This window comes from Alligator sinensis, unplaced genomic scaffold (assembly GCF_000455745.1).
Source record: "Alligator sinensis unplaced genomic scaffold, ASM45574v1 scaffold367_1, whole genome shotgun sequence".
Classification (NCBI taxonomy): Eukaryota; Metazoa; Chordata; order Crocodylia; family Alligatoridae; genus Alligator; species Alligator sinensis.
In genome coordinates this window covers 323,971-350,265 of record NW_005843051.1, presented here as the reverse complement: position 1 = coordinate 350,265, position 26,295 = coordinate 323,971, and the positions used below count along the sequence as shown (strand labels likewise).

Sequence of the window (26,295 nt, the reverse complement as noted above, 5' to 3'; positions counted from 1 at the left end):
AAGGATGTCCAGTCGTGGCTTGTGAGTCACTGGGTGGAGGTCGTAAAACTGGCCCAGGAGTTATACTTCCTGAAACGGCAAAGGTGGGCTCAAGCAACATTGGGCCATTGAGGCAGGGCTGGAAGAGGATCACCACCAGGAAATGGTACTAGACTGAAGAAAAGGGGAGTCATCAGTCTGTTTTTTGTGTGGCCAGCCCAGTCACACTGGCACCAGGATTGCCCACTCATGGACTGTAGTTATGTCCATTTTGGGATCTCCAAGGTCCCTATAGTCATCCTAGGGATTTAGTGCTATGTCCTGGCACTAGCTGGATGGCTGCAATGTTTACAAGAAGAACCTGAACAGTCTCTCATGGAGCTTGAACCTCTGAGCCGTGTGGTCTGACCTTTTTCTGTCCTTGTTCCCTCAGTTCCACCCGTTGTCCTTGTGTAACACCAGTGAGGACGAGCACACGGAGTCAGGATTCATCACGATTGTCAAGCTGGAACGACCAGATCGCGATCTCCACCCATGCCTATCACTGGCCAACAAGGTACATGTGGCAGCACCCCCTGGGGAATGGCCTGGCCTATGAGGCTACAGGACAGACAGGAGGGGTCACTGTGTCCCTAGAGGGTTTCTGTGCCAGTCTCTGTTCCTGCAGGAGGGACTCGGCATGGCCTCTGTTTTCTGTGGATTCAGCTCTTTTCTTATAGAAGGGGCCATCTGACCTCAGCAGCTGTACATCATAGCACTTCATAACATCCCTCCCCAGCATCACAGGCTCCTGCCTAAGAAAGTCCACTCCATCCCTCAGCTGAGTGCCCCCCATGGCTTTACTTCCCACTGTGCTCTCCTGAGCTCTCCTGCTGGTTATGGTGTTATGCCGCTAAGCCAGAGTTGCCAAAGCAAAGATTTACATTTATCTTGTGACCTGAATAAAGTGTGGTCCAGTGGAAAACATAATCTGTGACCATATAATTAAAGATGCTATTATAATACTTGAATCTAGCAGAGGCAGACTCAAGAATAACCAATGGTTGGCACCTGAATTCAGACAAATTCAAATTAGAATTGAAACACGCATTTTGAACAGTAAGGGTAATTAGCCATTGGAACCAACTACGAAGGGAAGGGTAAATTCTCTTGTCTTTTGATGTCTTCAAATCAGGACTGGATGTCTCTCTGGAAGATTTAGCCAAGCACAAATTATTGGGCTCAGTGCAGGAGGATCTGTGTAAAACTCTCTCATACAAAAGAAGTCAGACTGCCATACAAACCATAATGGTCAGTTCTGGCCTTCAAAGTCTATATGTCTGTAATGACAGCAGCCACATAAGAAGGGAGAGCTAAATATGAATGTAGGAGCCCAACATTAGCTCTTTCTTGTTTTTAGATTTTAGTTTTATTTTTAATACCTCATTTTATAATCTTGATTTATTCTTATCGTAGGTTTTTGTATGACATTTATTATTGTTAATTTTAGGCATTAAATGTATTAATATGTTTAAACTACATATATAAATGTACATAAAACTAGAAATACATATATGTATTTACTTAAGGTCTGGATTAGGGGTGTTTATCCCCAGCCTGTGGACCAGATCTGGCCTGCAGAGCCATTCCATATGGCTTGCAGGGGTCCCCACGGGTCCCAAACTTGGGCGGCATGGGGTGGGGGCAGCAGTTGCTGCTCCCCCACTGCCAAATTACAGGACTTGTGGGGATCCCTTTGGGGCAGATAACACGCTCAATCAGCATACAGAGATGGACCAGACCTGATCTGGGCGCACACAGACTGGCTGAAGATAGTGCAGGGCCCCAGTTTGGCTGTACAGGCCCCAGGGAGCTGGCATGAGGTCCCAATCTGGCAGTGACAGGCAGAGAGGCGGTGCAGGGCTCCAAGCAGGGCTGAAGGAGGAGGCATAGGGTCCTAACCCACATGGCAGCATGGGACCAAAGGAGGCAGTGCAGGGCCTGAGACTGGCATGTGAGGCTTGATCCAGCCCTGTGCCACTCATTTGGCCTGCAGCACCAAAAGGTTAAGTACCACTAGTCTATACAGTTTCTTGTTTTACATATAACCATTGGCACAGTTTCCCTGGACAGGCTGCAGAATCTGTCATTGGAAGTTTTCAACTTCAGGATAGACAAACATTTGTCTTGTTGATTTAGACAGGGATTATCCTGCTTTGAGCAGCAGAATGTACTAGGTGAACTCCTGAGGTTTCTTACAAACCTATCTTTCTATGATTCTAGCTTTTAAATACAGCGTTACAGGCAGGCTTGTTTCTTTTTGGGATGGCTATGATACACCCAGCCAGTGCATCCTCTGAGAGCTACTGCCTGATTTCAGCTATCCTGGGGAGTGGTAGCTGCACACTAGTAAGTGATGCAGGTTTTCATAGTTGTGGTCTGTCCCCATTCAATGCCATTCAGGTGGGCTTTGGTTCCTCTTCTGTACAATGGTGGTAACAGCCCTGTGATTGGGGGTGCTGTGAGGACAGTTCAGTGATCTTTGTAAGTCAGAGAGTATAAAGATGGTATATGGTGTGGTCTTGGAGGCCAGATAAGTGCTTTCTTTGAAAGCTAAGTTCAGCACTTGTTGCTGAGTACTATACACATCACCAATGGCATTTGCTAGGCCTTGGGCAATGAACAATATTTACACTGCATGGTGGTCAGTTTGGGAAAGGTTGAGCAGCAGTGTTGGACTTCGCAGCCCCACACAAATCTCTGACTGATCCTTTGTCTGTCTTATGCAACATAACTGAAGCAAATGCAGCCCTTGCTTCTTTAGTATCCACAGGCCCCAGGGTAACTGTAGCACCCCAGATATATTCACTTCCATTGGTAAACATTGCTTTGCTTCCAGGACTGAAGTCAAGTAAAGCTTGACTTTGCCCGAGATCGTGCTTCACCAGCAAAATGTGATTCTCACATACACTATCCTTCCACTTGCAGTGTGCCCTGCCTGAAAATGCCCACCTAACACATATCACATATACTTAGGAATGAATGCACCCCACCCCAGCACACCCACAGTGGCTTTCAGGAGTTGAGGCCTTAGTCTCTTTCCCCTTTCCACTGTACCAGCAAGGATAACATCACTAGGCACCACTTATACCACGTTTTCCTGCCTCCCTCAGTCCTTGCACAGACTTCTGCTCTCCCTCTACCATAATCTTGAGGGCTCTGATGAACTCCTGCCCCACTGCATGGAACATCTCTATAATCTCTGCTCCCCCCAAACTTATTTCCTACCCATTTCCTTCATCTTTCTTGCACTCTAGACTCCTTGCCTTCTTCCGTGCTGCTTGTTAGGCTTGGAACAGCCTCCTGCTCTTGATCTAACAAGCTGCTACTCACACCACTTCTACAACTCACCTCAGGATACCCCCTTGCTCCGTGTGGTATTTAGTGCATACAAGCCACACCTCACAGGATGCTAGAGCCCTTTTGTATCCTATCAGCTCATGCAGTTGGAATAGGGGACGCTCACTTTTCCGGTTAATGTTTCCTGTGGTAGAGTTCTGCATCTCTAATTGCAGCCCTATATAAATGATGATAAGAATAGCCATTGGTAGAATCTTATCATAACCTCCATCTTAGCTGTCATCCAGCCAGCCTGTGCACAGTCAACCCTTTCAGGCTTGCCCTGTGAGTCACACCTCCCAGCCACCAGACTGCTTCTGCTGCTCTTCAGTGCATTTAACTGGGCAGGTCTCATTGAGGTGTCCCACACTGAAAACCTAGCCAAGAGGATTGAGAGGCGCAGGTAGAGATCACTACAGAGCTAGACACATGCTACAGGGAATTATTCAAAACTATTATTCTGCATGAATGTTTACAGCTCTTGGGGTTGGTTGCTTTTTGAGCCACTGAGTGAACTTTCAATTGCAAGGACAGTTGCCAGAAAACCAGAGTCTCATGCCTGCTCCCACTCAGATATATTTGCATTTGTATTTGTACCCAAAATGTGTAAAAATATTTGTCATTCAACCAGGGAAGTCAGCAGTGCCCTGGGGCTAACAGGACTGATTGTGCCAGAGTGAGGGTTCCAGGGAGAAGCAGTAGCCAAGAGTTTGTAAGCAGCCTGTTTGCACTTTGGAAAAGAATAACTTTTATCCTGGAAGCAGCCTGTTATGCACTGTTTTTCGTACCTCTGCTTGCTTGTTCCCTCTACCTTCTGTGTCTTTAATAATCCTGGTAAAACTGTTCACCACTTAGCACACACGAGCTGTTTCCTAATGTGTGGAATTCATTACCTGAAAGTCCTGTTTGTTTTCAGAGACTGGTAAACTGAGAGGATCCTTTGATCCCAGACATGACTCTGCTCCCTTGATCCCTGAGCTTCTGATTCCACCACCCAGCTTCCCAGTCTGGTTCAACCAAGTCCTTGAGCATCAGTCTCCTCACTCATCCAGAGCCTTCAACCCTAATCCCCGATCCCCTGTCCTCTAATTTACCATCCTCATTCCTAACCTTACTTTTAGCTCCAACCTCTGGGGCCCTAGGCCACTGGCTCAGAGCCCCCATGTTGAGGGAGAGAGGAGAGGCAAAGAGAAAGCAGAGGTCAGGAGTTGTTTGCCTGGGCAGGATGAGGAGGGAGCTAAGCTTGCAGTCAGTGTATGATGTTCTCTTCTGGGTTGGGGAATGCCTCTTCCCCCAGGGCAGCTAGGGCTTTGGAGCGCTGCCTTTGATGTTACAGCTGGGAAGCTTTTGGTGCTGACCTCTGGCCCTCAGCTACAGGCAAGCTCTGTAATTGTGAAGCCTGCTGTAGCAAATCTGGCAGATACCTGCTTGCACATGCTCTCCCAAGGACACTCAGATCAAAGCATGCTGCATAAGTAAGATCATCCTGGCCCTGCACTTTGTTCTCCTTCCTTCCTTCCATCCTTCCTTCCTTCCTTCCTTCCACAAGAGAGAGCCATTAATTCCTTCCCTGCCAAAAGAGAGCACCAGGGTTGGCGGGGCTGAGAAAGGAATGGTGCCAAGAGGAGTTCATGGGGGTCAAAGACCACTAGGCAATAATCTCTGACTCCTGCTTTTGCACTTCTGTGAGTGAGACATTCAGCAGTATGTCTGTCCTACGTTGTGCACAACGAGCAGATGGGGCCCTCCTGGTGATATGGCTTGTGACTCCCAGTGGCCTGGCTAATGATCTGCCTGTAAGATGCAGGAAATTGCAGCAATCAGTTCTCTGAGATCTCAACACAGATCCATGTTAAAGGTCCTATCTCTGCGAGGGACAGTGCCATGGGTGACTGGTGCTACCTTAGTCTGGGGGGGCACATGCCACATAGTCAGGGGGTGCCCCCGTGGCCGCTCTTGCCCCCATGGCTGATCGCACCAGACGGGAAGTGGCCGCGACGCTCCCGCTCCCTGGCCTGCACTCACGGGGAGGGCATTGGGGCTTCCACCTGCCCCCCCCGCCTATTGCCTAAATGGGGAGCACGGCCTGTCAAGGTGCACCTCCACTCTCACGGGGTGCACATGCATCCCCTACATGTTGCCACTGGACAGTGCCATATATACAGCAGTATGTACTGAAGTTACAGGGTGTTTACACGGTGCAGGGAAAACATGGTATGAAGGTTTATGTACAGTGAATGGTACAGTACATAGAGACATTGATAGGAATACAGTATATCAGGTTTTCTGTAGTGAGTGCAGGACAGTATAGAGAATTATATACAGTGAGACCTGTGAGGCTTATAGTGTCATAGGTATTGCAGGCAAAACAATATATAAGCTTATGTATAGTGAGAAGACAGACAGCATGTGGAGTTACATATAGTGAGGGCAGTACAGTACATAGGATGGTGTGTAGTGAGGGCAATATGATATAAACATCCCCAGGGCTTTTTATTTCCTTCTTCTCTTCCCGTGGCCTCCAGGCCTTTCTCCCTTCTGCCAGCTTCTGTGGGGAGGAAGCCTGGAGCTGAATGAGGACAGTGGTGGGAGCAGGCAAGCATCCTGGTTGGCTTCCTTGTTTGCAGCATCCCCTGCACGGGAAGGAGAAGGGCTGCAGCATCAGGGTTTGGTACCCGGCCTACTTCCTTTCCTGCAGGCCTTAAGGCCACGCTGGTGAGTCAGTAGTTTGGAAGCAGCCTCTGCAATTGGCTGGTGTGGGAGAGTTCAGAAACCATTTAATTCCTTCTTGCTATTTTAAAACGTCCCCATACAACTAAATTGAAGCCAAAATGGGCTGAGTGACCCATTCTGAAAGTCAGCCAGTGCTGAGAACAAGCCCAGCTCAAAGGCTTTGCTGGTGGACAGTCAGTGTGCTGCACTTCCCATCCCACTGCCAGTGGGCAAAACCCAAACTTTCTATACCATGAGGTGGCTTCATGGGAATGGTCACTGCTGAAGGAAAGCTGTTTAACCAACAAAATCCCTGCACTGGATGATCCTCCAGCCACTGGGACAAATGCACCAGACCCTTCATGCCTGCCACTGGTCATGGAAACTTTCCGTGTATTCCCAAGCTCCAACAAGAAAGGGAACAGAGGTGACCATGTGGTCAGCATGAGAAGCAAATGTTCCCTTCTTTCCCACCAGAGAGCCAAATCTAAATCCATATGAGCACCCTGCTCACTCCTAAAAAACATCACATTTTGTGTTCACAACCTGAATATCCTGGCCAGTGGGACTGTCCCCCAAACCCTAGTGGGGTTCAAGTCTCCAGAGCTAAACCTGCAACACCAGGAAGGGAGTAGCCAATACAAATCACTGCCAAGGTGAGCAGGTATAGACTCCTGCTCAGAACTTCCCTGATAATAGATTCCTCACCACAGGGACGGGGAGACCAAGGTGGGTGCAGAATTAGAGTGCTGAGATCCTGATCTCACCGAGCCCTCTGTTCTATCTTGTCTCAGTTACTAGAGATAGCACCACCATCCCACCTGTTGGTTAGGCCTCGAATCTGGGTGTCTTCTTTGACTCAGACCCCTCACATCCAGGCTATATCCAGATTTTGCAGATTCTGTGTAACATCCTGAAGACGCAGCCCTTCCTATCCCTCCACACCTACCAGGCTTCATCCCCTTGTGTCATCCTTTCTTTTGGCTTTGAGTGCGCTTTCACCTTGCTCATACCCATTCACATGGCAGCTACAGATCATGTGGTCTATTGTTTTGATGAACTTGCTCTACTGACTCTCCCGTCTCTGTCACATCAAACAGCAGCCCAGGATTCCAGCCCTGTTGGGCCCACTTATTATATTGTCAGATGAGCACCTTTGAGCACCTACTTCTTTGTAGTTCCTTGTGCTGGGGAGAAGCTCCCCGTAAACCTCCCTAAAGCCTCTTTGCTGCCCTCCTTCAAATCTCTCCTTTGCTGCAATGCTAACAAAACTCTTGATGATGGTTAGGCCAATGATATGTTGAGACCTCTACCTGTCCTGATATCCAAAACTGTCCCGTATTCCTCTGTGCTTCCCTTTCTGTCTGTATCCTTCTGCTGTCTTTTGTCTTATACTTCAATTTGATCTCTCAGGGGCAGGATACATTTGTTTGGTCCTGTGTTTGCACGTAACCTGTGGGGGGGGGCCCTGGTGCAGGCATGGGGATTGGAGAGCTGTGGTAATGCACATAGTGAATAAAAATCTCTCTATATAAAGGGCTTAGTCCATCTGTCTGTGTGTCTGTCTGTCCGTACTGCTCTCATGGGGCATGGCTCCTGGTAGGGTGTTTCTCCAGCCAGTGCTGTGTCAAGAATCCCTGTCACAAGTGACGGGCAGGGACAGAGCGCCACCACCCTGCACCACCACGGCCTCCCAGGTAGGGGGAGTGGCGCAGAGCCAGACATGGAAGGGGGAGGTGGCACGTGGTTGTATTTGGAGCAGCGGCAGCATGGGTCCCCCCCTGGGAATGCACACAGCAGAGGGGGGCCCGCCCCCCCCCCCCCCCCCCCTCTGCCTTGTGGGAGGCAGCAGCAGTGTGGGGTGGTGGGTGGGGGCACTTCGTCCCCTCCTGCTTTCCCGCTCACTCTTGACAGCCAATTTAGCAAGAATGATGGTGGGGACGGAGCACTGGGAGAGGGAGGTTAGCACAGGGCCATACGCAGACCGGGGACGGTGGCATGGGGCCAGTTGCAAAGCAGCAGTAGCACCACATGCAAACCCCCCCCCCCCGCTCCTGGGAGGCAGTGGTGGTGTGGCACAGGATGGTCATTCATGACGGGCAGTTTGCTAGTAAAAATAATAAAGATACAAAAGTTGAGGTTGAAAGCAGAGTTTGAGCCCTGGGTTTTGCTGCCAGTTAAGTAGGAGAGTTTGAGTTCGAGTCAGTGCTGTGTGTCTGCCTTTCTGTGTCTCTCATTCTTGTTCCATGACACAAAGCAGGCAGGTCTCTGATGGTAGAGGCGCTGTGCAAATGCAGAACAAGTAGCTAGTCCTTGTCCCACAGAGCTTGCAGTCAGAGTTTGAGACAAGAGGCTATAGAGGGACTCAGACACTGTGGAGCACTAGGAACCAAACCAGTACTGGCCACATGCCACGCAGTGGGCTCAGCATCGAGCAACTCGGCGGTTGGCAAGTGCCTTGGAGGACAGTTCTCAGAAGGGGCTTGAAGGAGTGTTTCTGGAGAGCTCCTGGGGAACAGAGGGGCAGAAAGAGATGGTCTGAAAAGGGGCAGGTGAGCTAGGAAGACCAGGGCACCTCTGCCTCCCCAGGTATCACATAAGAAACACTAACACGTACATTCTGAGCAGCTCAAAGGAAGAGAGATGATTTTGCCTGTAGCACAGACAAGTCATGTCTGAGAATGTGCTGGTGGGTTTGGCTAAGCCTAGGAGGAGGAGAGGCGGCTGATACAGCATCACAGCGTGGAGGAATCTGCATGCTTGCTATGACGGAGGCAGGAAATCACATTCCAAGCATGGGGGCCTTGGTCCTGCATGGATGCCACCCACAACGGGCACAGACCAGAGAGGTCTGTCTGTGTCATACTCTGGCAGCACCTTGTCCTGCCAATTAAGTCCTATTGAATTGTGCTGTTGGACCACCCACCAGGATTTGTTTGTTGGGGGGGTGCATGCATACTGTGTGTATGACCTGCCTCCACCCTCCCGCTGTGTGAGTTTTCCCTGCCCCCCGAAGGGGGTGTCTGATTCATGTGCCCCCGTTCTGTGGGGTGAGGCAGAGCCAGGCCCTTCTTCCCTAACTCGTGATTGATTGGTAGAGCATTTGTCTGGAATGGCTCTTGGTTTTCGCCAAGGCTCAAAGCCACACTGCTTCAGGCTTGTTGCAGGCACAGCCCCTGGGTTTGCAAGAAGCCAAAACTCTCCTACTGTGCTTTGAAATACAGCCAGGAGAAATCTAGGGCAGGGTCCTGGCCAGGAGCCAGAGCCAATCAGCTGCATGGGTGGCAGACAGGTGAACAGCAGAGGGAGGATGGCAGGGAGGGGAGGAGACTGTTTAAGGTAGACCAGGGGGTGGGGAGGAGGGGGAGAGATTACACATTTCTGGCAAGGCTGAGGGACAGCTTGCACGGTGGGGTTTTTCCATTCATGGCACGTGACAAACACATAAATTCCCTATGTCTATAGGGACACTGGGGCAGGCCCTGGTGAGGAAGTTACTTGGGGAGGGTGAAGGGCATGAGATCTTGCCACATGCTACCAAGGTGAATTACAGTTCCCTCCACAACCGTGCACTGGGCAAAATGGAAGCCAAAGCAGCCTTAAGAGCCCAGGGGAAATAGTTCCCCCCCAACCTTAGAGCAGCAGGGCTGTTCAGAAAGGTGGGAGGACCAGTTACCCTATTTGGGCTGGGCCTGGTACACTGAGACACAGACCTTGAGCTCCCTGTCAGAGCAGAGGAAGGATCAGAGCCAGATGTGGGAGAAAGGACATGAGGAAAACAAAACTGATGTCTGCCTGCAGGGCCTTGCCTCCTGCCCAAGGGAGTACAGGCCAAGGCAGCCTGGGGCAGAGAGCAACAAACCCTCAGCAGAACTGGCCACCTGACCAGGACCAGGTGCACATGTTATGCAAGCCAGCAGCCTCTGCTGCAGCCCTGCCCCACAACCAACCAGTCTCCTGCACCACAGTGCCCCCAACCAGTAACTGGTGTGTGCTCTGAGCCAGTCCCACTAAGGGTAACCCCCAGCATTGCCTTCCAGGCCTAGAAGGGAACCTTTTTATTCTTGGAGCCCTTGCTGACACCGGTTGAAGAATGCCAAATAAACTGTCCCTGCAGCCCCAGTAATCTGGCCTTTTGGCCTGTTTGTGATTTGATGGGCATTGAATTTGGACAAGATTTCAAGCTCTGAAGGGCCTGAGAGGATAAGAGACTTTCCCAAGGCCAAAAAAAGCCTGTGGCAGAGCAGAAACCTGAACACTTATCTCCTATTTGCTAAACTAGGCCTCTAACTCCTAGACCATCCTTCTTTCTGGGCTATGTCTTGTCTCTTTGGAAGCCACAACCTGCCCCACTGACCTTTTTTATTTACCATGGCCCTGTGTACAGTCAAATTTCCCTTGGGTTTTACATGATAAATGAGTTTTCTTTAGGGAGGGTGAAGCAATTGAATTCCAACTATGTCACTCTCATCATGGGAGCTCTCAGGACAAAACCCCAGCTCAGTGCTGGGGTGCATGGCTACAGGCCACTTAAAGACAATTCTAGGTGCATTCATGATATGCCTTAGCATGCAGAAAAAGGAACATAGTAGGGTGGGCGGGTTTGTTTGCAGATGTGGGTTTGTGCAAACATTGGCACATGCATGTGCAGATGCATGAGTATTCCTGTGTATGTTTATGTCCAGAAGTCTGTAAGGGGATGTTTTATATGTGTGCATGTGTGGATATGTGTGAGTAATCAGGGTTGGCTCTGTTTGAGCATGTATGTGCAGGAAGAGGGTGTTTCTTTATGCATGGCACATGGGTATTGTACATGCCTCTGGTAACTGTGAGCGTTCATAGGTGTTTGTGTTTGTCTGTATGTAATGGGATGTGAATAGCCCAGCATGTATTTAAGATGCAAGGCTATTTGTATACATTGAAACAAAATTATGAGTGGGCACAGAAACCTAGGAAACAGCAGGTGCTGGATGTAGGTAACATCCTGAGTTTACTATGTGGGCTTTCAAGTCCTAGGGCTCGTATGGTAAGATCTAGAAAAATCTTCTAAAATAGCAGTGTCAAGCATGGTCTGCAGGCTGGATCCAGCCCACAGAATTGGGACATCCAGCCACAGAGCTTCACTTTGGCCAGACAATTCACCTCCAGGTCCAGCTCACAGTGCTCCTTTCTGTGGCTCCTAAAGCCGCTGTACTGGCACAGCTAGCAGCCAGGGGCTTAAAACCACCACAGCCCTCACCCACCATAAATTTCTGGTTTCTCATTACCATTCAGCATTCAGATCCACAGTGGGTCAGCAAGTGGGGGTGGGGTTAACCCCCCATGGGCCAGCTGTACTGAGACAGCAGTTTTGGCAACCATGGCAAGAAGTGCCATGGTCCAGATCCTTCCTACCAGCTCCTTTGAGTTTGACACCACAGATAGAAAATGTTACAGCCCTGCATTGAGCCTGGCACTTGTGGCAGAGGTGTAGCAGAGCTTTTGCAGATGCCTACTTTTGATTTGAAGTCTCCAGGGAACAGTGACTGCCTTCCTCCCCAAGGAAGCTACTTCAGTTGTTCTCTGTGTGGCTGTTTAAATATTTCCAGCTGGGCTGGGCTGCTTTCAGTGCCCAGAGCCTGGATCTGCCTTTGCCTGCTAGCACGCAGAGCCCTGTAGGCCACTGTGTGCATTATGAAGCATTCACTCAAGTTTCTGGTCTTTTTTTGGACAGGCAAAGCTGGCAGGGGAACGGGGAGCTCGTGCCATCCTCTTTGACATCACGGATGATAAAACTGCTGCTGATCAGGTACAGACACCACAGATGGCATCACTTCAACTCCAGTGTTCCTGTCCTGTCCTAACACATGTGCAGCTTAGCACCACACTCCCCATTCTTCACACCAGCCAGCAGCAGCAGAAGGCCTGGAGGCAGCCTGATACAGACACAGGGGCCTGGAGGCAGCCTGATACAGGCTGGCTCCAACATTCCTTTACTCCATGTAGCAACACAGAGTGAGAACCCAGTTCTCACACAGACTTACCCCTGGGGGTGGGCAGATCTCACTGCATGTGTGAAGTGGCAATTATGCACATAATATCTACATTTTGCACCCAGACTGGCTTCTGCTGAAGATCCCCCTTCGCCCCTTGGAGCCCTGCAGAGACAGGTGCATTTTTCATTTTTCAGACCTGAGAGGAATCACAGAGGTTATCAAAACTTGTGCAGAACTGACAGCATGACTTTATACTAAGGTGAAAAGGAACATCTGATCCTTAGAGACAAATGGGGAAACATCTAGACTGCAGTGAGAAGCATGGGATGAGGAGGAACATGCAGTAATTAGAGGAGGCAAGTGGTTGGTAAGGAAGCACATAGAGCAGTTTGTTCCATATAGAGAGGTGGAGGGGGCAAGCAGGGTAGAAGGATGCAGGACAGGGTGGTCTCAGGAAGGACTGCTGCACTTCAGAATAAATCCAGGTGGGCTTCCAGTTCCTGGCTGGGTGAAAGAGAGCTCAGGGCTCCACAATTCTGTTCTTGGCTGTGATCAGCTGTGCTTTCATTATCCATTGCCTACTCTCAGCACCTTGAGCTCTGGGGCAGAATAATGGGGATAGAACAAAGCCAGTTGTAGACCTGGTAGACTAGTTGCTATTGTTGAGTGAATAGGTGGCTCCAGGGGTCAAAAGATTACCCTCTAGATTTAGGCAGTTTTATGGGGGAAAGCAGTTAAATTATTAATTAATGTATTCGTTATGCAGTGCTAACACTGAACAGGGCACTTGACAAGCAAGTAACAGTATAAGGACAAAGTCCTGATGTTAAAGGGCTGACATCTACATGGCTTAGGACATAGTAACATACACAGGGCATGCCTGCCCCATCTCCCACCATGCACATCCCTCCACTCCTGCTGTGCAGGAGCCAAATGGCAACAAAATGTAACATGACTACTGTTGGAGGGGCTCTGGTCTGGGCATGTGCTAGTAAGTGCACCCAAGCCTGAGAATAGCATAAAGCATGCTCTGGGTACCCTCCAAATAGCAGTAGTATGGCATTTTTTGGCATTAGTGGGTAGAGCAGGCATGGTGGGCCCTCTAGCATGTTTGGGGTGGTATAGATGTGCCTACAGTGATCTCAGCAGGCATCTTGGGTGTTTTGTGAGTATTTTTATAGCAAAAACCATTAGGTATTATTATTCTCTGAGGGTAGGCCTAAGGGTTTGGAGGAGGGTTTGAAAGAGAGAGTGTGTAAGAGAGGGAGCACACACTGGATGAAGGAGCAAGATGTGAGAGACAGGGACATGAAGGAGTAGTTATCCCTGCAAGGGAGCCATGTGAATATAAAAGGTGAGCACTGAACATGCTTGGGGGCGTTGAAGAACAAATGAGCAACTTCCACCTGACACGAAGCCTGAAGGATAAGGACACTTAACAGACAGGTGGAGTTCTGGGTAGCAGCTAAGTACTGGTGTTAGGGATGACAGTGCTGTTCTGGGAAGCCCCATGGCACATCAGAATTACAGAGACAGTGGTGCTCATCACTGGCATCAGTCCTGTGACCTACTGGGTCACTGTCCAAATTGCTAGGCCTCCATGGAGGATGATAAATCTCCATGTGCTTTCATATCTCAGGGCCTACTCTGGGCATCTCACCACCATGCTTGTTTCTTTGCAGCTGAGGAAGCCCAGGGGCCTCAGTCAGCCTGTGGTTCTGATCTGGGGTCATGACGCTGAACTACTGATGGGTGTTGTGAACAAGAACAGAGAGGCCCATGTGAAGATAGAGGTCAAGGAGCCACCAGCTTGGGTGAGTGATGCATCACATCTACCTTCTCCTCTTCACCCTGTGCCAAACATGGCATCCTTAAGAGGGCAATTGCCCAGCACTGGGAGTGTCATGCTGAGCTTTACTTCCTTGAGATGGAAGCTCTGGTCCTCTGTGAGAGCCAGATAGAGACTTTCTTCCCCAGCTCTGTGTCTCAGACTGTATGTGGCCATAAGAGTTGTGCTGGCCAAAGTCTCCTCCTATGTATGGAGCATAACAGTTAAGAGGAGGTCAGGAACACCCTGGCTCAATATCATTCCCATCAGGTGCTGACCCAGGGTTACTGGTTTTTCTACCTTTCTCTAACAGCCAGACTATGATGTGTGGATCCTCCTCACCGTGGTGAGCACTGTCATTGTCATCGTTTTGATTTTTGTCATTCGCACCAAGTGTCATTTCAACAGGACTCAGGTAAGAATCTTCTTGGGGAATCAAAACATGTGGAGACAGCTCAGATTCATGTCACTCCACAAGCAAAGGCCTGTTGCCCACACAAAGCCTAAGAGAAGGTAGAGGGAGATTGGAAGTAGGTATGTCATTGAGAAACAGCAGACCTGCGTATACGGGGCAGGTACCTTGAACCAAGCAGTGCAGCTGTGTAAGCTGAGCAGCTTTGGTTCCTGTAGCATGAGCAATCTAGTCCTGGGATTTGAGGAGTGGTCATGCCAGGCTCACTGTACAGTTGCCCCAGACTTTGCTGTACCTGTGCCTTGTGGCACCTTCTCACAGATCCCAACACAGCACCTCAAGGCAGTTGCCAATGCACACGAGTGCCATGTTGGCAAAGTCCCCTGCTTTGCCCATCTCACATATATTAACCAATGCCCTGTCAGTGAATCCATTGGTTTATGCCGGGATTGGAGATTAACATGCTTCAGAGTTTTTTGATGAAAGCCAATTACATATAAAGGCCTTTCAAAGTCAGAAGTATTCCAAAATTTAGAAACGTTGTTTTTTCCTTTTCTACAGAATGACAGGGTCATCACTTGACAGCCCATTTGTGATAACCTTAGTGATAAAGAGGCCCAGAAGAGACAACGACTGGGGATGCCCAACTTGGGATGTCCAAAAAGGGCCTGAATTCTAAAAAATGCTGAACAGACACCTCTGGAGCCAAGCCCTTTTTGTAACGTCTTGAGCTGTGCATCCAGCATCACTAACCTCCTTTGAAAATCTTGGCCATGATCGTTAACCCTATGAAAATACCTAAATCCCACCCCCAAAATCAAGCAGATGGTGAAAAACAATGAACCTTGTGCACCCTTGACCCTAAAAACAAACACTTCTATAGGTTTAACAGAACCAGTTTTTCCTGACCCAACAAAATGATGTGATTGCCTGTCTCCTATGGAAATAAATATAAACAAGCATGCTGGGAGGTCAGTACCTATGAAAAAGTTCCTAGAAAATCATAGAGAAATAGGGCTGGAAGGGACCTCCATAGGTCATCTAGTCCAACCCCCTGCCTGAGGCAGGGTCATCCCTATCCAAACTATCCTATACAACTTCATAATCTAAACTCTGTAAAACTACCGTCAGCCCTAACACAATATAACATATATGACACAACAACCATAACCTGCCACAGGTAAAGCAGGGGAACCACAGCAGCCAATGTCTTGCTTCTATAAAAGGTTGTTAATATACATTTGAGAGGACCCAGGTAGAAGGCCACATCCCACACTGCAGAGGAAGGCAAAAAACCCTACAGTCCATACCAGTCTGACCATAGGGTAAAACTCCTTCCTGACCCCAAATATGGCAATTGGTCTGACCCTGAGCAGAGGGGCAAGGCCCTCTAGCCGGGAACCTCGGGCTTTAAGTCCCAGCAGGAGCACTGACATACCTCAGCCAGAATCCCCAGCCTTGGCTGAAGCCAACACCCAATGCCTCTGAGGAAAAACACCCTAACACATGTAGCAGAAAGGGCAGGGATGGGGCAACCAGCAAAACCCAGAAGCATGGGAAATACCCGCACTAGAACAGAGACATAGTTATGCCATAGTTACCAGTGGCTGTCCAACCTCTTTTTGAACACCTCCAGGGATGGAAAGTCTGCAACTTCCCTAGACAGTCTATTCTGCCTCACTATTCTAAAAGTAAAGACATTTTTTTCTTAGCTAAGGCCCAAATATTTGGGATTATTGTACCATTACTGAAGGGGGAGAACTAGCTGTGTCTATAGTTGAAGTCACTAAGCACTATGTTTCCAGTGGCTTAAAATTTGGAAAATTGTAACTTTCAGACAGAAATGCCCCAGCTTGGGCTCAGCAGGTTGGGTTTCTTGTGAGTTAAGATAAACTGGTACAGCTGTTTCTAAGAATACTATTTCACTATTGTTTCTTTGACCAGTTCAAGAGCATCTCTGGTTTTCAGCATAAACCTGAAATTTAGCAGGGAGATGGTCCCAATGCTGTTGTCCAGGGTGAAATCATTTGGCTCCATTATAACCCTGTTAAAGTCCCCATTTACACATGGTCAGTAAGACTTTCCCCTTCATTATCATCACTTCCATAGCCTTGCTCTTGCAGCAGGCAATATCCTCCCCCCATGTTTATAATCAAGTTTGCTGATGAGATGCTTACAGACCTGGGGGTAGATTGCAAGATCATCCTCTTTGCCTAAGTGCCTTTCAAGGGACAGGTCCTAGGCTGGCATATCTGTAAAGCAGGATTTGCACTCACGGGTCTTCACCAAGCAGTTTGAGATATCATTCTCTTCTAACAATCAACAAAAGAAATCAGGAGTCCTGCTCCTTAGTATATGACTGTTATCTAGGAAAAGCAGATGCACCCACAGCCTAAGTAAGTGTGCTGTACCCAGTGTGTGCAGTAACAACTCACTGACTGCATCTACATGAGACACTGACTACGCAATAGTGTCGTGTGGCATAACCCATGACATGACACTACCATTCAGTAATCTTGGGGCTACTGCGCAGTCAGCGTCATAAAAAAACTGTTTGTTGGCGCTAAAAAAAAAGCTGTTCATTGGCACTACTGCACAGTAACTTGGGTTACTGTGCAGTCATTTAGTAGTTGTTTATACAGTCACTCTCTCATGTAGATGCAACCACTGCTGCTTTCAGCTAATGGAGTGACTTCTTTAACTCAAGTGTAAAGGGTGGTGCTGTGCTATTTGATGCTTTGAACTGGGAAGTCTGGTTTTTAAATCCTCCTGATGACCCACACAGGAGATCATGACAGTTTTAGATGATGAAATTCCTATGCTTCTCCAGTTTTCTAAAAAAAATACACCTAGAAGCAAGCTGGTGATCAGTCATACCTAGTGTTGGTGCAGGCCTTACTTGTATTCTGTTGTTTCAATTGCCCTTTCTAATTACCGGAATGTGGCTTACTATACAGTGTGCTCCCCTGCAGGTTTCAAGGCCCTCTGGACCTTGTCACATGGGACTCTTAGTAAGTGTTTTCTTTAGATCATACTAAGCATTCCTGTGACACATTAAAAGTTAGACCCTGTTCTGCGCAGCCACACAGTAATGTTTACTACGATCTCTAACACCATTATGTGCAGTTAACTGATTGTTGGTCCCAGCCCTGGCATAGCACTGGAGTCTTGAACTGGTTGTGGTGCAGTGGCAGGGCTGGGACTGAAAATGAGGAAGCTGTGTGTATTATCTCTGTGGCGCGGGCTATCAATAGCTGAATAGTATCTGGCTATATGCCACGTGTGAAAAGTCCTAATTTTTCTATGATACGATCACACTTAGCATCTGTTTTACCATTTGAACACAGATGCTCACTTTTCAAGTGCAGTTAATACCTCATAAGTGTAACATGTGATATGAACCTCTGTCTTAGTTATGCAACTGAGTCCAAGAGAGGTGAAAACTTGAGTTTTCAGTTTCTCATTCTGGGTACCCAAACAAAGACACCAGTACTGCACCTCAAATTAGCAGACACTTTTGAAAGATTAGCCCTGGATCACACATAGAATCAGGACTAGATGCCAAGTCTCCTGAAGGCCAGTGTTGCTCTGCTTTGGCAGTTAGACCATGATGCCTCTGGTTGCCTTTCATTCCTGTTACTGCCAGGTGCATTGCTTACATTTTGGAGGTTGAAGTCTCGTGGGTCCAGTCTGAAGACTAATGGGTCACATGGCACAGAAGGACACATCCAGCATCTGCTCACTCTTGCCATTTGTTCAGTTTCAGTCTCTCTTCCTTCCTTCCAGGATTCCTTGCAGCAGCAGACCATGCAGGCGATCAGCCAGCTAGCCACGCGTACATATCCAGTCCGGTGCCGACGGGCCCCTCTGTGGGATTCGGCAAGCAGCTGCAGCTCAGCCCCAGTGTGTGCTATCTGTCTGGAGGAGTTCAGTGAGGGTCAGGTAAGATCAGAACTCACCCCACGACCTGCTGGAGCAGCTGTGAGAACACACTGGCTTGGCCAGTCATGGTTCTACACTGTCTGGGCACGTGTGGCTGTTTGAAGGAGCCTGCTCAGCTGCACAGTCCCCTCTGGCACTAGCAAAAGGGGTATGTGCTCCAGGGGGCAAAGGATCCCTTGGACCTGTTCCTTGTACCCAGCCCAGCTATTGCACAACTTTCAAAAGAAAGGAGCCCTGCAAGGCTGTCAGTTCTTTGGCTGTTTGAGCATCTAGGAACCATGTGGGACAGCCAAGAGTGCATCTCCCCAGGATCCCTGAATCAAGTTCAGCCCTGCTTCTCAGGACCAAATTTGGCCCCTTTGGGAACACCTACACATACGCTTTAATGTACGGTAAACTATTTTACTGGCTGCATCTACATGAGATGCAAGTACTAAATGAATGCGCAGTAACAACTTGCAGTCAGCATTTCGTGTAGATGTGGCCACTGCACATTGAAGCATCACATAAAAAGCTGTGATATTATGCTAATGTGCAGTAAAATAATCTATTGCGCATTAAGCATCAGTAAAAAAGTATGCAAATGCACTACTGTGCATTAGTGCAGCCTAATGCTTGTTAATTTAGTACCTTACCTTAGAGGTACTACATTTAATGTGCATTGGAAAGGGCACATTAATGCATGTATAGCTCCACCCTCTGCCATCTTCAGATTAAGATGAAGAAGCAGACTGCCATTATGACTGTGGTGGGAAGCTAGCCCAGAGTGTGGCTCTGTTGCTCCACAGCTGTGTCTTGCTCTGCCAGGTGGCACCAGATCTCTTACTGGCAGCCAGCATAGGCTACAGTTTGCAGGTGCAGTGGAATGAGTTGGTTTCCCCTGTAAAGCTCTCATAGTTTGGGGTGCTGAGCCAGCAGAGGCTCTCCAGGGGGCTCCTAAAAGTGGAAGCTGCTGCAAGCATCCCTCTAGAGACCCACAGAATGTGCTTCCCAGTTGGAACCCCAGAGGTAGGGCACTGCAAAGGAACCTGCATCCCTCAGAGAGTGGGCCAGAGGGCTGGTGACATGGGCTCCTGTGAGGGGAAAGCCAGTTTATGATTTAACACAGTACCAGAGACACTATAGTGCTATTGCTCAATAAATTGGGAAGTACCCTGGGTGCAAGGCTGGGACTGATCCCAGGAACAGAAAGACGCATCTTTCAACCCATGTCTAGGCCCAGAACTTGCCTAGTTCACTCCCTAACCTCTCTCTAGGAGCTGCGCATCATTTCCTGTTCCCATGAGTTCCACCGAGAGTGTGTCGACCCCTGGCTGCAGCAGCACCACACCTGTCCACTCTGCATGTTCAACATCCTCGGTAGGACTCTATAGGGGCAGGAGGCCAGCAGAAGCATGCTACCCAGGAAAAGGGATTCCCAGCATGAAGGGAGATGGGTGGAGAGGGTGTGAAGACTGTATGTGGCAGTGTGTGGGTGTACCTGGGAGAGTTTGTGTGCATGAGGACACACTGCGAGAGATACAGTGGGTGTGAACCAGCATCAGCAGCAGTGCATACCTCCAGCTCTTGCACAGGTTAGCATCTGGGCATCAGAGAAGGGCTGCTGGGCACTGGCTGAGAGCAGTGGGAATGTGTTACCAGATGCTGCGGTGACTAAGGAAACCAGGACTGAGAATACTTCCCAAGCACTGAGTGAGGGGTGCAGGGTAGCAGGGAGGATTTGCCAGGCCCTGGGTTTGAGGGGTGGAGCAGTGTTGAGAGACTTTCAGGTGTTGCAGGAAACCAGGCACTGGGAGGCAGGTGTGCTGAGAGAACACTTTGAGTATGTGCCCCTTCTCTCCTTGCTAGACAGGAACCCGCTTGCTCAGCCCACGCATTCCAGCCAGAACCCCCGGGACCTGGAGCTTGGACAGCGCCTCCACCTCTTCCGGCAGCATCCAGGACGTACCCTTTATCACTTCCCGCAGGTCTATGCCCAGAGCCCCAGAAGCTTTTCCTCACAGCTTTCCCATGGCAGCCCCTTTTTCCATTCCCCAGAGCTCTCCCAGCTGGATTTTAACACCGTGCACTACATGCCATACAGGCCAGCAGGCCCCATGCCCACATGCAGCCATCAGCCCCCACTGGCCCAAAGTCTTCTCATCCAGCAGCACCGCAAGCCTCCAGCATGTGGGCAGACACCGTCTTCTCACAGGACTTGTCCCCTTCAGCACCAGTCCTCTTGTCTGGGGCTCAGGACTCCCCTCACACCAAAGCAGCACCATGCTACTGCTCTTCGTTGGGGGGCCAGTCACGGGAGGCAGCAAAACAGCAGTGGCTCAGGAGAGAGCTACCTCACTGAGCACAGTGGCTATCTGGCAGATGGTCCAGGCAGTGACTCCAGCTCGGGGCCCTGTCATGGTTCCTCCAGTGACTCTATGTTGAACTGCACAGATGTCAGCCTCCAGGGCATCCATGGCAGCTGTTCTACCTTCCGCAGCTCCCTGAGCAGTGACTATGACCCTTTAGTGTATTGCAGCTCTGAAGGACCGACCACTGACCATGGCCAGGACCAGCCACAGCCTCCAAGAGAGCCAAGGCCAAGGTCGTTGGACTTTATAGTGACTGGCAGTGCTGCCCTGGCCCAGCCTCAGATACTTAGCCATATCCATTATCACCACCACAGACACCATCACTACAGGAAGGACCTGGAATGTCTATCTGGGAGACCAGGCCAGGACTCTGGCCAGCGCAAGTCCCGATATTCTGGGGCCAAAATGGGTTTGCAGAGTGCTCGGATACAAAAAAAGGCTGAGAGAGTTCGTCACTGCCCACAGCATCTTGAAAGCATCTCTTTACCTCAGGATGCACCTCTGTCAGGACAGCCTTCCTGTCTGCAGCAAAGACATAACCCCTCAAAAACCCCTTCCTTGTCTGCAGACCAGTCTGACTTCAGCAAGGTAGCTGTCAGACCAGTTGGAGCAGCTGGTTCATTGCCTTTCCAGCTGTCCCAGAAATACAGCTTACAAAGTCGTCATCACAGAAGGAAAAAGAAGTGCCACCTGGAGCCTTCCCTGGCTCACCTGCCAGAGGACTCAGACATGCACAAAGCCTGTAATGTTCACATTCGCTATGGTCAACCCTCTGGTTATAGCTGCTCCCAAGAAGTTCAGCCACTCATGTCAAGTGCTCCTTTGCCCTATTCCTCAGGCTCTCAGGTGGTTTGGAAGTGCCTAGTCCCACACTCAAACTCAGAACCCCAGCAGCAGAGACAAGGACTATCAGAACAGGAGAGCAAGCCCATATTTCCAGGTGATTTCTCAGGGACAGGCACAACAGAAGACAACACAGGTCTCTACCTTCACTGCCAAACTCTGCAACACAATCAGGGTAAGTCCATTACTTCTGCGGTTAGTTAACCTCCGAATGGTAAACTGGAGTAATATACAGAAACACTTGTGTGTACCATAATGCACCAGGTATTGCTCCCAAACCATTGACAACAACTGAAACTAGGTGCGTTTCAAAGCTTCAGCATCATTCATCCAGCTGTGATTCATAAGTCTCTCTGTTTTACAAATCTGACAGAAGTACCTGAGCTTTTGGAAACTGAAACCAAAAAAATTCAAATTAGAAATAAGGTTCATATTTTTAAATAGGAGGATATTTGAGCTTAGAACAGACTGCCAAGGGAAGGGCTGCAGCCTCCATTTCTTGATTTCTTTAGATAAAGACTTGGCATCCACTTTCCAACTACAGCTAGACACAATTTATGTTTTTCAGTTGCTTTAGTCAAACATGAATTAGTGGGTTTAATTCAGGGGAGATTGTGATGTTTTCTGGAGGTCAAACTACATGCACTAATGGTCCATCTGGCTTGAATACATTCCTCTTACCTACCTCTTATGTACCTTGAACACGTTTCTAACCTAACCATACTGTGTTGGGGTTTCTTTCTGGAGTCTCCCTGCTGACGCTGCCCAATGCCCACTTGGTATATGTTAGTCATTCCATTCTTTGAGGTGGTACCAATGCAGAAAGACTGAAATTTTTCAAGGGGCCTCAGCGGGGCCTGTGCGCCTCACTCTCATAGACACCTATGAAGCTCCCAGTTCTATAGTCCAGTGTTATACACCTGATAGTTATGCTGTGTGTCCTGCTCTTGGACTCTTATCCCCCTTGGACTGTGGATTCTTCTCATCTCTCCTGGCTTTCATTCCTAACTCTGACTCAGAGTATGGCCTTGGGCAAGTCATTTGTTTTTAGGGGGCAAGTAAGGATTCTGGTATTTAACTCTAGATGCTCACATTATGAAATGCTGCCTTAAACTGTCTAGTTCTCAGTTTGCCCATCTGTGAAGTGGCAACAATAATAGCTTCCTTCTTATTGCAAAATGACAGGTCTCCACACATATAGGGACCACATCAGCCTCCCAGCTTCTGCCTCTTTGGGCAGGAGAGCAATACCCAAACACAAACAGCAGCAGCTTTCTGTGGTTCTTCTAGAATTTCAGGCCCAGATTTAGCAAGTATTCAGGTGCCTGATGATGCAAGGTAGGGCTTAAGGCGATTCCGTGCTTCTGTCAGTAACCGTGAGCTGATACCATAGCCCCTGCCTTCTTTTTTGGTCCCTTAGCCTAACTGGACAGATACACATTTTCAATCTGCTTTACCCCAGCAAAGCCCAGTCACTCTTTTGTTCTTCTCTTGGCTTCCCTAATTGGTCAATGGCTTGCTGAGCTGTAGACAACACCCAGCTCTTTCACCAGAGCTATAGCCCTTGTCTGGCCTCCAATAGGGAGATCTTTGTACACAGAGGCTGAAGCTATATTGGCCTTTTTATGAAATCAGTGGGCACATCTACATGTGGGCTTTAATGCCCAATAGACTATTATACTGTGCATTAAAGATTCACATAAAAAACCATGACAGTACACTAATGTGCAGTAAAATAGTCTACTGCACATAAAGTGTCACTAAAAAAAAGTGTGCAAATGCACTACTGTACCTTGTGTGCATCCTAATGCTCATTAATTTAGTACCTCAAGGCATCTTTACATATGCTCCAGGTGTGAGGGAGGGTGCTTTAATTAGAGCCTCTTTGAGAGCCGCTCTAATTAAAGTGCCTGGAGCATCTCATGTATCAGTACCCCTGCACTTCAAAATGGTCACTGGGGTGCTTTATCTAGAGTTAATCAAATGTGCTTTAGATAAAGCACCCCCTGCCACCATTTTGAAGTGCAGGGACACCGATACATGAGATGCAGAGGCTCGCAGGAGCACAGCACTCCAGCAGATTCAGTTAATCGAGTCTGCTCCAACACGCTGGAATTAGTGTCCGAGTAGCCTCTGCAGTCATGTACAGCCGCCTTCACACTGGAGGTACTAAATTTAATGTGCATTAATGTGATCCATTCCAGAATGCTGAAAGAAAGACAAATGAAATAGCCATTCCTGTAGCATGGCTCTTCAGTGGAGCTGTAAATTTGGAAATAATATCCTTGGATAGGAGAACAGTAAATATGTGCTGATGTCAAAGGAAAGTGGGGGAAAATGAACCAGGCAATTACAGGCATGTTTCTTAATTAATTTTGCAAGATTTTAGAACAGATATTGAAGGACAGAGTAATCCAGGATATGGAGGTAATCAGAAAATTGTATATAATGCAACAAATATCCAGGTTGTAGCCGTATTGGTCTAGAGGCAAAAAGGAATTGAAACTTGTGGCAGAGGTGACATCTTTTATTAACTAGACAAGTTGAAATATTTTGGCAAATTATGTCTTATTTGCAAGCTTTTGGGCACAGGCAGCCTTCTTCAGGCATAGCAGAGAAGAAAGATTGTAAAAGTTCTCCTAGATAGAAATGAAAATTCATATTTCACAGGAGAGCCGAGATGTGGTAAAATCTCCTGCTTGGAATAGTTCCCTTTGTGCAGATTAGGTACAGAGAAGTTGGAAGCGTCTTTAACTCAAAGTTGTCTGGTGGCAAGCAGGATGTAGAATCATATTTCACAGATGAGTGGGAAGATGGAAATCTCTTCTGGGCAGGAATGTTCTTTGTGGATATAATGCAACATGGTTTTATCCAAGTAAAGTTGTGACAGACCAATCTAATAGCCTATGATGAGATAACCAACATAGATAAAGTAGAAGGCAGGGTAGATTTGGATCTTATAGAATAACCAAATGAGAATGTATTTATACCACAAGCTTTTGTGAGATTAAGCTCACTTCATCAGATACTGTGAAAGGATATGCAAAAAGCAGAGTACAAGGAGGAGGAAGAAATTAGAATACAAGAGACAAGGGAGGGGAAAGAGACAAGCATTAAACACATAGGAACAAAGGAATCACCAAAGCTAACCCATGTGATGAGATAAGAATCCATGTTCAAACCATACTTAACACAACCCAATCTATGGATGATTTAATGTTCTGCAGTTTCCCATTAAAATCTGTTTTAAGATTGCTGTCTGAGAACAGCCACCCTCAGGTCAGCAATGCAATGTCCAGGGAGGTTAAACTGTTGTGCCATAGGCTTGCACAAGGACAGCAGGGTCCTTCTCATTGTCACCTACAACTGCTGGCTTGAACACCTTAAACATATCATTAATGACCTCCAACCCCTCCGGGAAAAAGGATGATAGTCTCAAAATAGCCATGGGAGACACACTGGTACTAGCTTACAGACAGCACCCCAACTTCAAACAGCATCTCTCAAGCAACAGGCTACCTAAATCCCAGTTTCACCAAGGCACTAGGCCGGCCTTGCAATAGATGCAAATGCCTTCTGTACCCCCGTGTTAGACCACATCATCACAGGACCAAATAACACAGATTATAACATCCGAAGTTCATTCACTTTACTACAATATGGGGTCTCCAGGGATGGCCGTGATGCTCTTGGGCTCCACGACTGTGCCAGCTCCACCCCGCAGGCGCCTTGTAATCTTTCCTGCCATGTCTTGTTGGTAAGAGTCATAAGTAGGGAGGCAGCCCACTAGTTTCTGTGCAGCCACAGTCCTCTTGAACCTCACTAAACCCTGTGGGCTCTGGGACCCTTTGCTGGATCCCACTTCATGTCAGTACCTCACAGGACACCGTAAGCCTTATGGGCCAAGTGTGTGGCTCCAAAGCCTGTTCTTTATCACACCCCATGCCTCAAGGATGGTATATGAATATTGTTCCCTCTGTTGGAGTCTCAGCCTACTCAGTTTCCTCCCCTGTTACATAGCTAGGCCTTCTGGCCTAGACCCACTGTGTTAGGCCTGGCTTGGAGGCACTAGCTTTGATTAATCTCCTCTCGTTGCTGGGCTCTCCAGCCCCTGTAGCTGCACCCCTCTGGCACTGGGACTCTACACAATTGTGTACCCCCTCTGGGTACTAATGAGCAGGGATCCTGGTTTTCTGTGATTAAAAATGGCAAATTCTCTGGTTAAAAACCCAAAATCCATGATAAAAATTAAAGGCCTCCCAAAGCCCCTCCCAGTGCTGCTGGTGCCCCGCACCGCCTGCCCCCAGCCTCAACAGCCCTCCTGATGCCTCTAGCAGCAGCCCCCCAGACTGGACCCACAGACACTGACACCCACCCCAGCAGGTAAAGTGTGTGTGGGGGGGAAGGGGTGGGGCAGGGTGGGGGAAAGGGAAGGTGTTGGGCAGTAGATCAAGAAGGTGGGGAGGGGGAATTGTGCCCTTGTGCCCACTCCCAGGAGCAAGGCTGGGGGGTGAGGGCAGGGGTGCCACTCTGTGGGCCACACACATCCCGGCCAGCCTGACAGGAGGTTTGTATACAGAGGCCGCCACTGCACCTGTGCCACTGCACCCTGCGCTACCATCCCACAGCCACCTGAGGGCTTTGTGGGTAAGCCCTGCCACCACGGAGCTATGCCCTTCGTCCCTGGATCCTAGAGGTAAGTGGGGCCTGGGGGCTGTGGGGCAGGGCTGGGGAAGATGGTTGGGGGGATGAGGGAGCAGGGGGTGCTGCCAGCCCCAGGTGGCACATCGCAGCTGGGAGCAGGGCCAGGGGGCGAGGGCAGGGGTACCCCTCTGTAAGGGGTTTTGCAGGCAAGTGATATGGGGGGGCATTGTG

The 26,295-nt window shown here is 48.8% G+C and overlaps 1 protein-coding gene across 1 annotated transcript in view; it reads left to right on the top strand.

Moving 5' to 3' along the window:
- The window catches only part of RNF43 (ring finger protein 43), an 81,606-nt gene that overhangs the window by 47,968 nt on the left and 7,343 nt on the right, over positions 1 to 26,295 (top strand). Inside the window, exons 3-8 of the mRNA XM_014526439.2 lie at positions 11,783 to 11,857; positions 13,727 to 13,858; positions 14,186 to 14,287; positions 18,071 to 18,226; positions 19,483 to 19,585; positions 20,075 to 21,595. Coding sequence (XP_014381925.1) covers positions 11,783 to 11,857; positions 13,727 to 13,858; positions 14,186 to 14,287; positions 18,071 to 18,226; positions 19,483 to 19,585; positions 20,075 to 21,595 — 2,089 coding nt within the window. The remainder of the gene's footprint in view (positions 1 to 11,782; positions 11,858 to 13,726; positions 13,859 to 14,185; positions 14,288 to 18,070; positions 18,227 to 19,482; positions 19,586 to 20,074; positions 21,596 to 26,295) is intronic.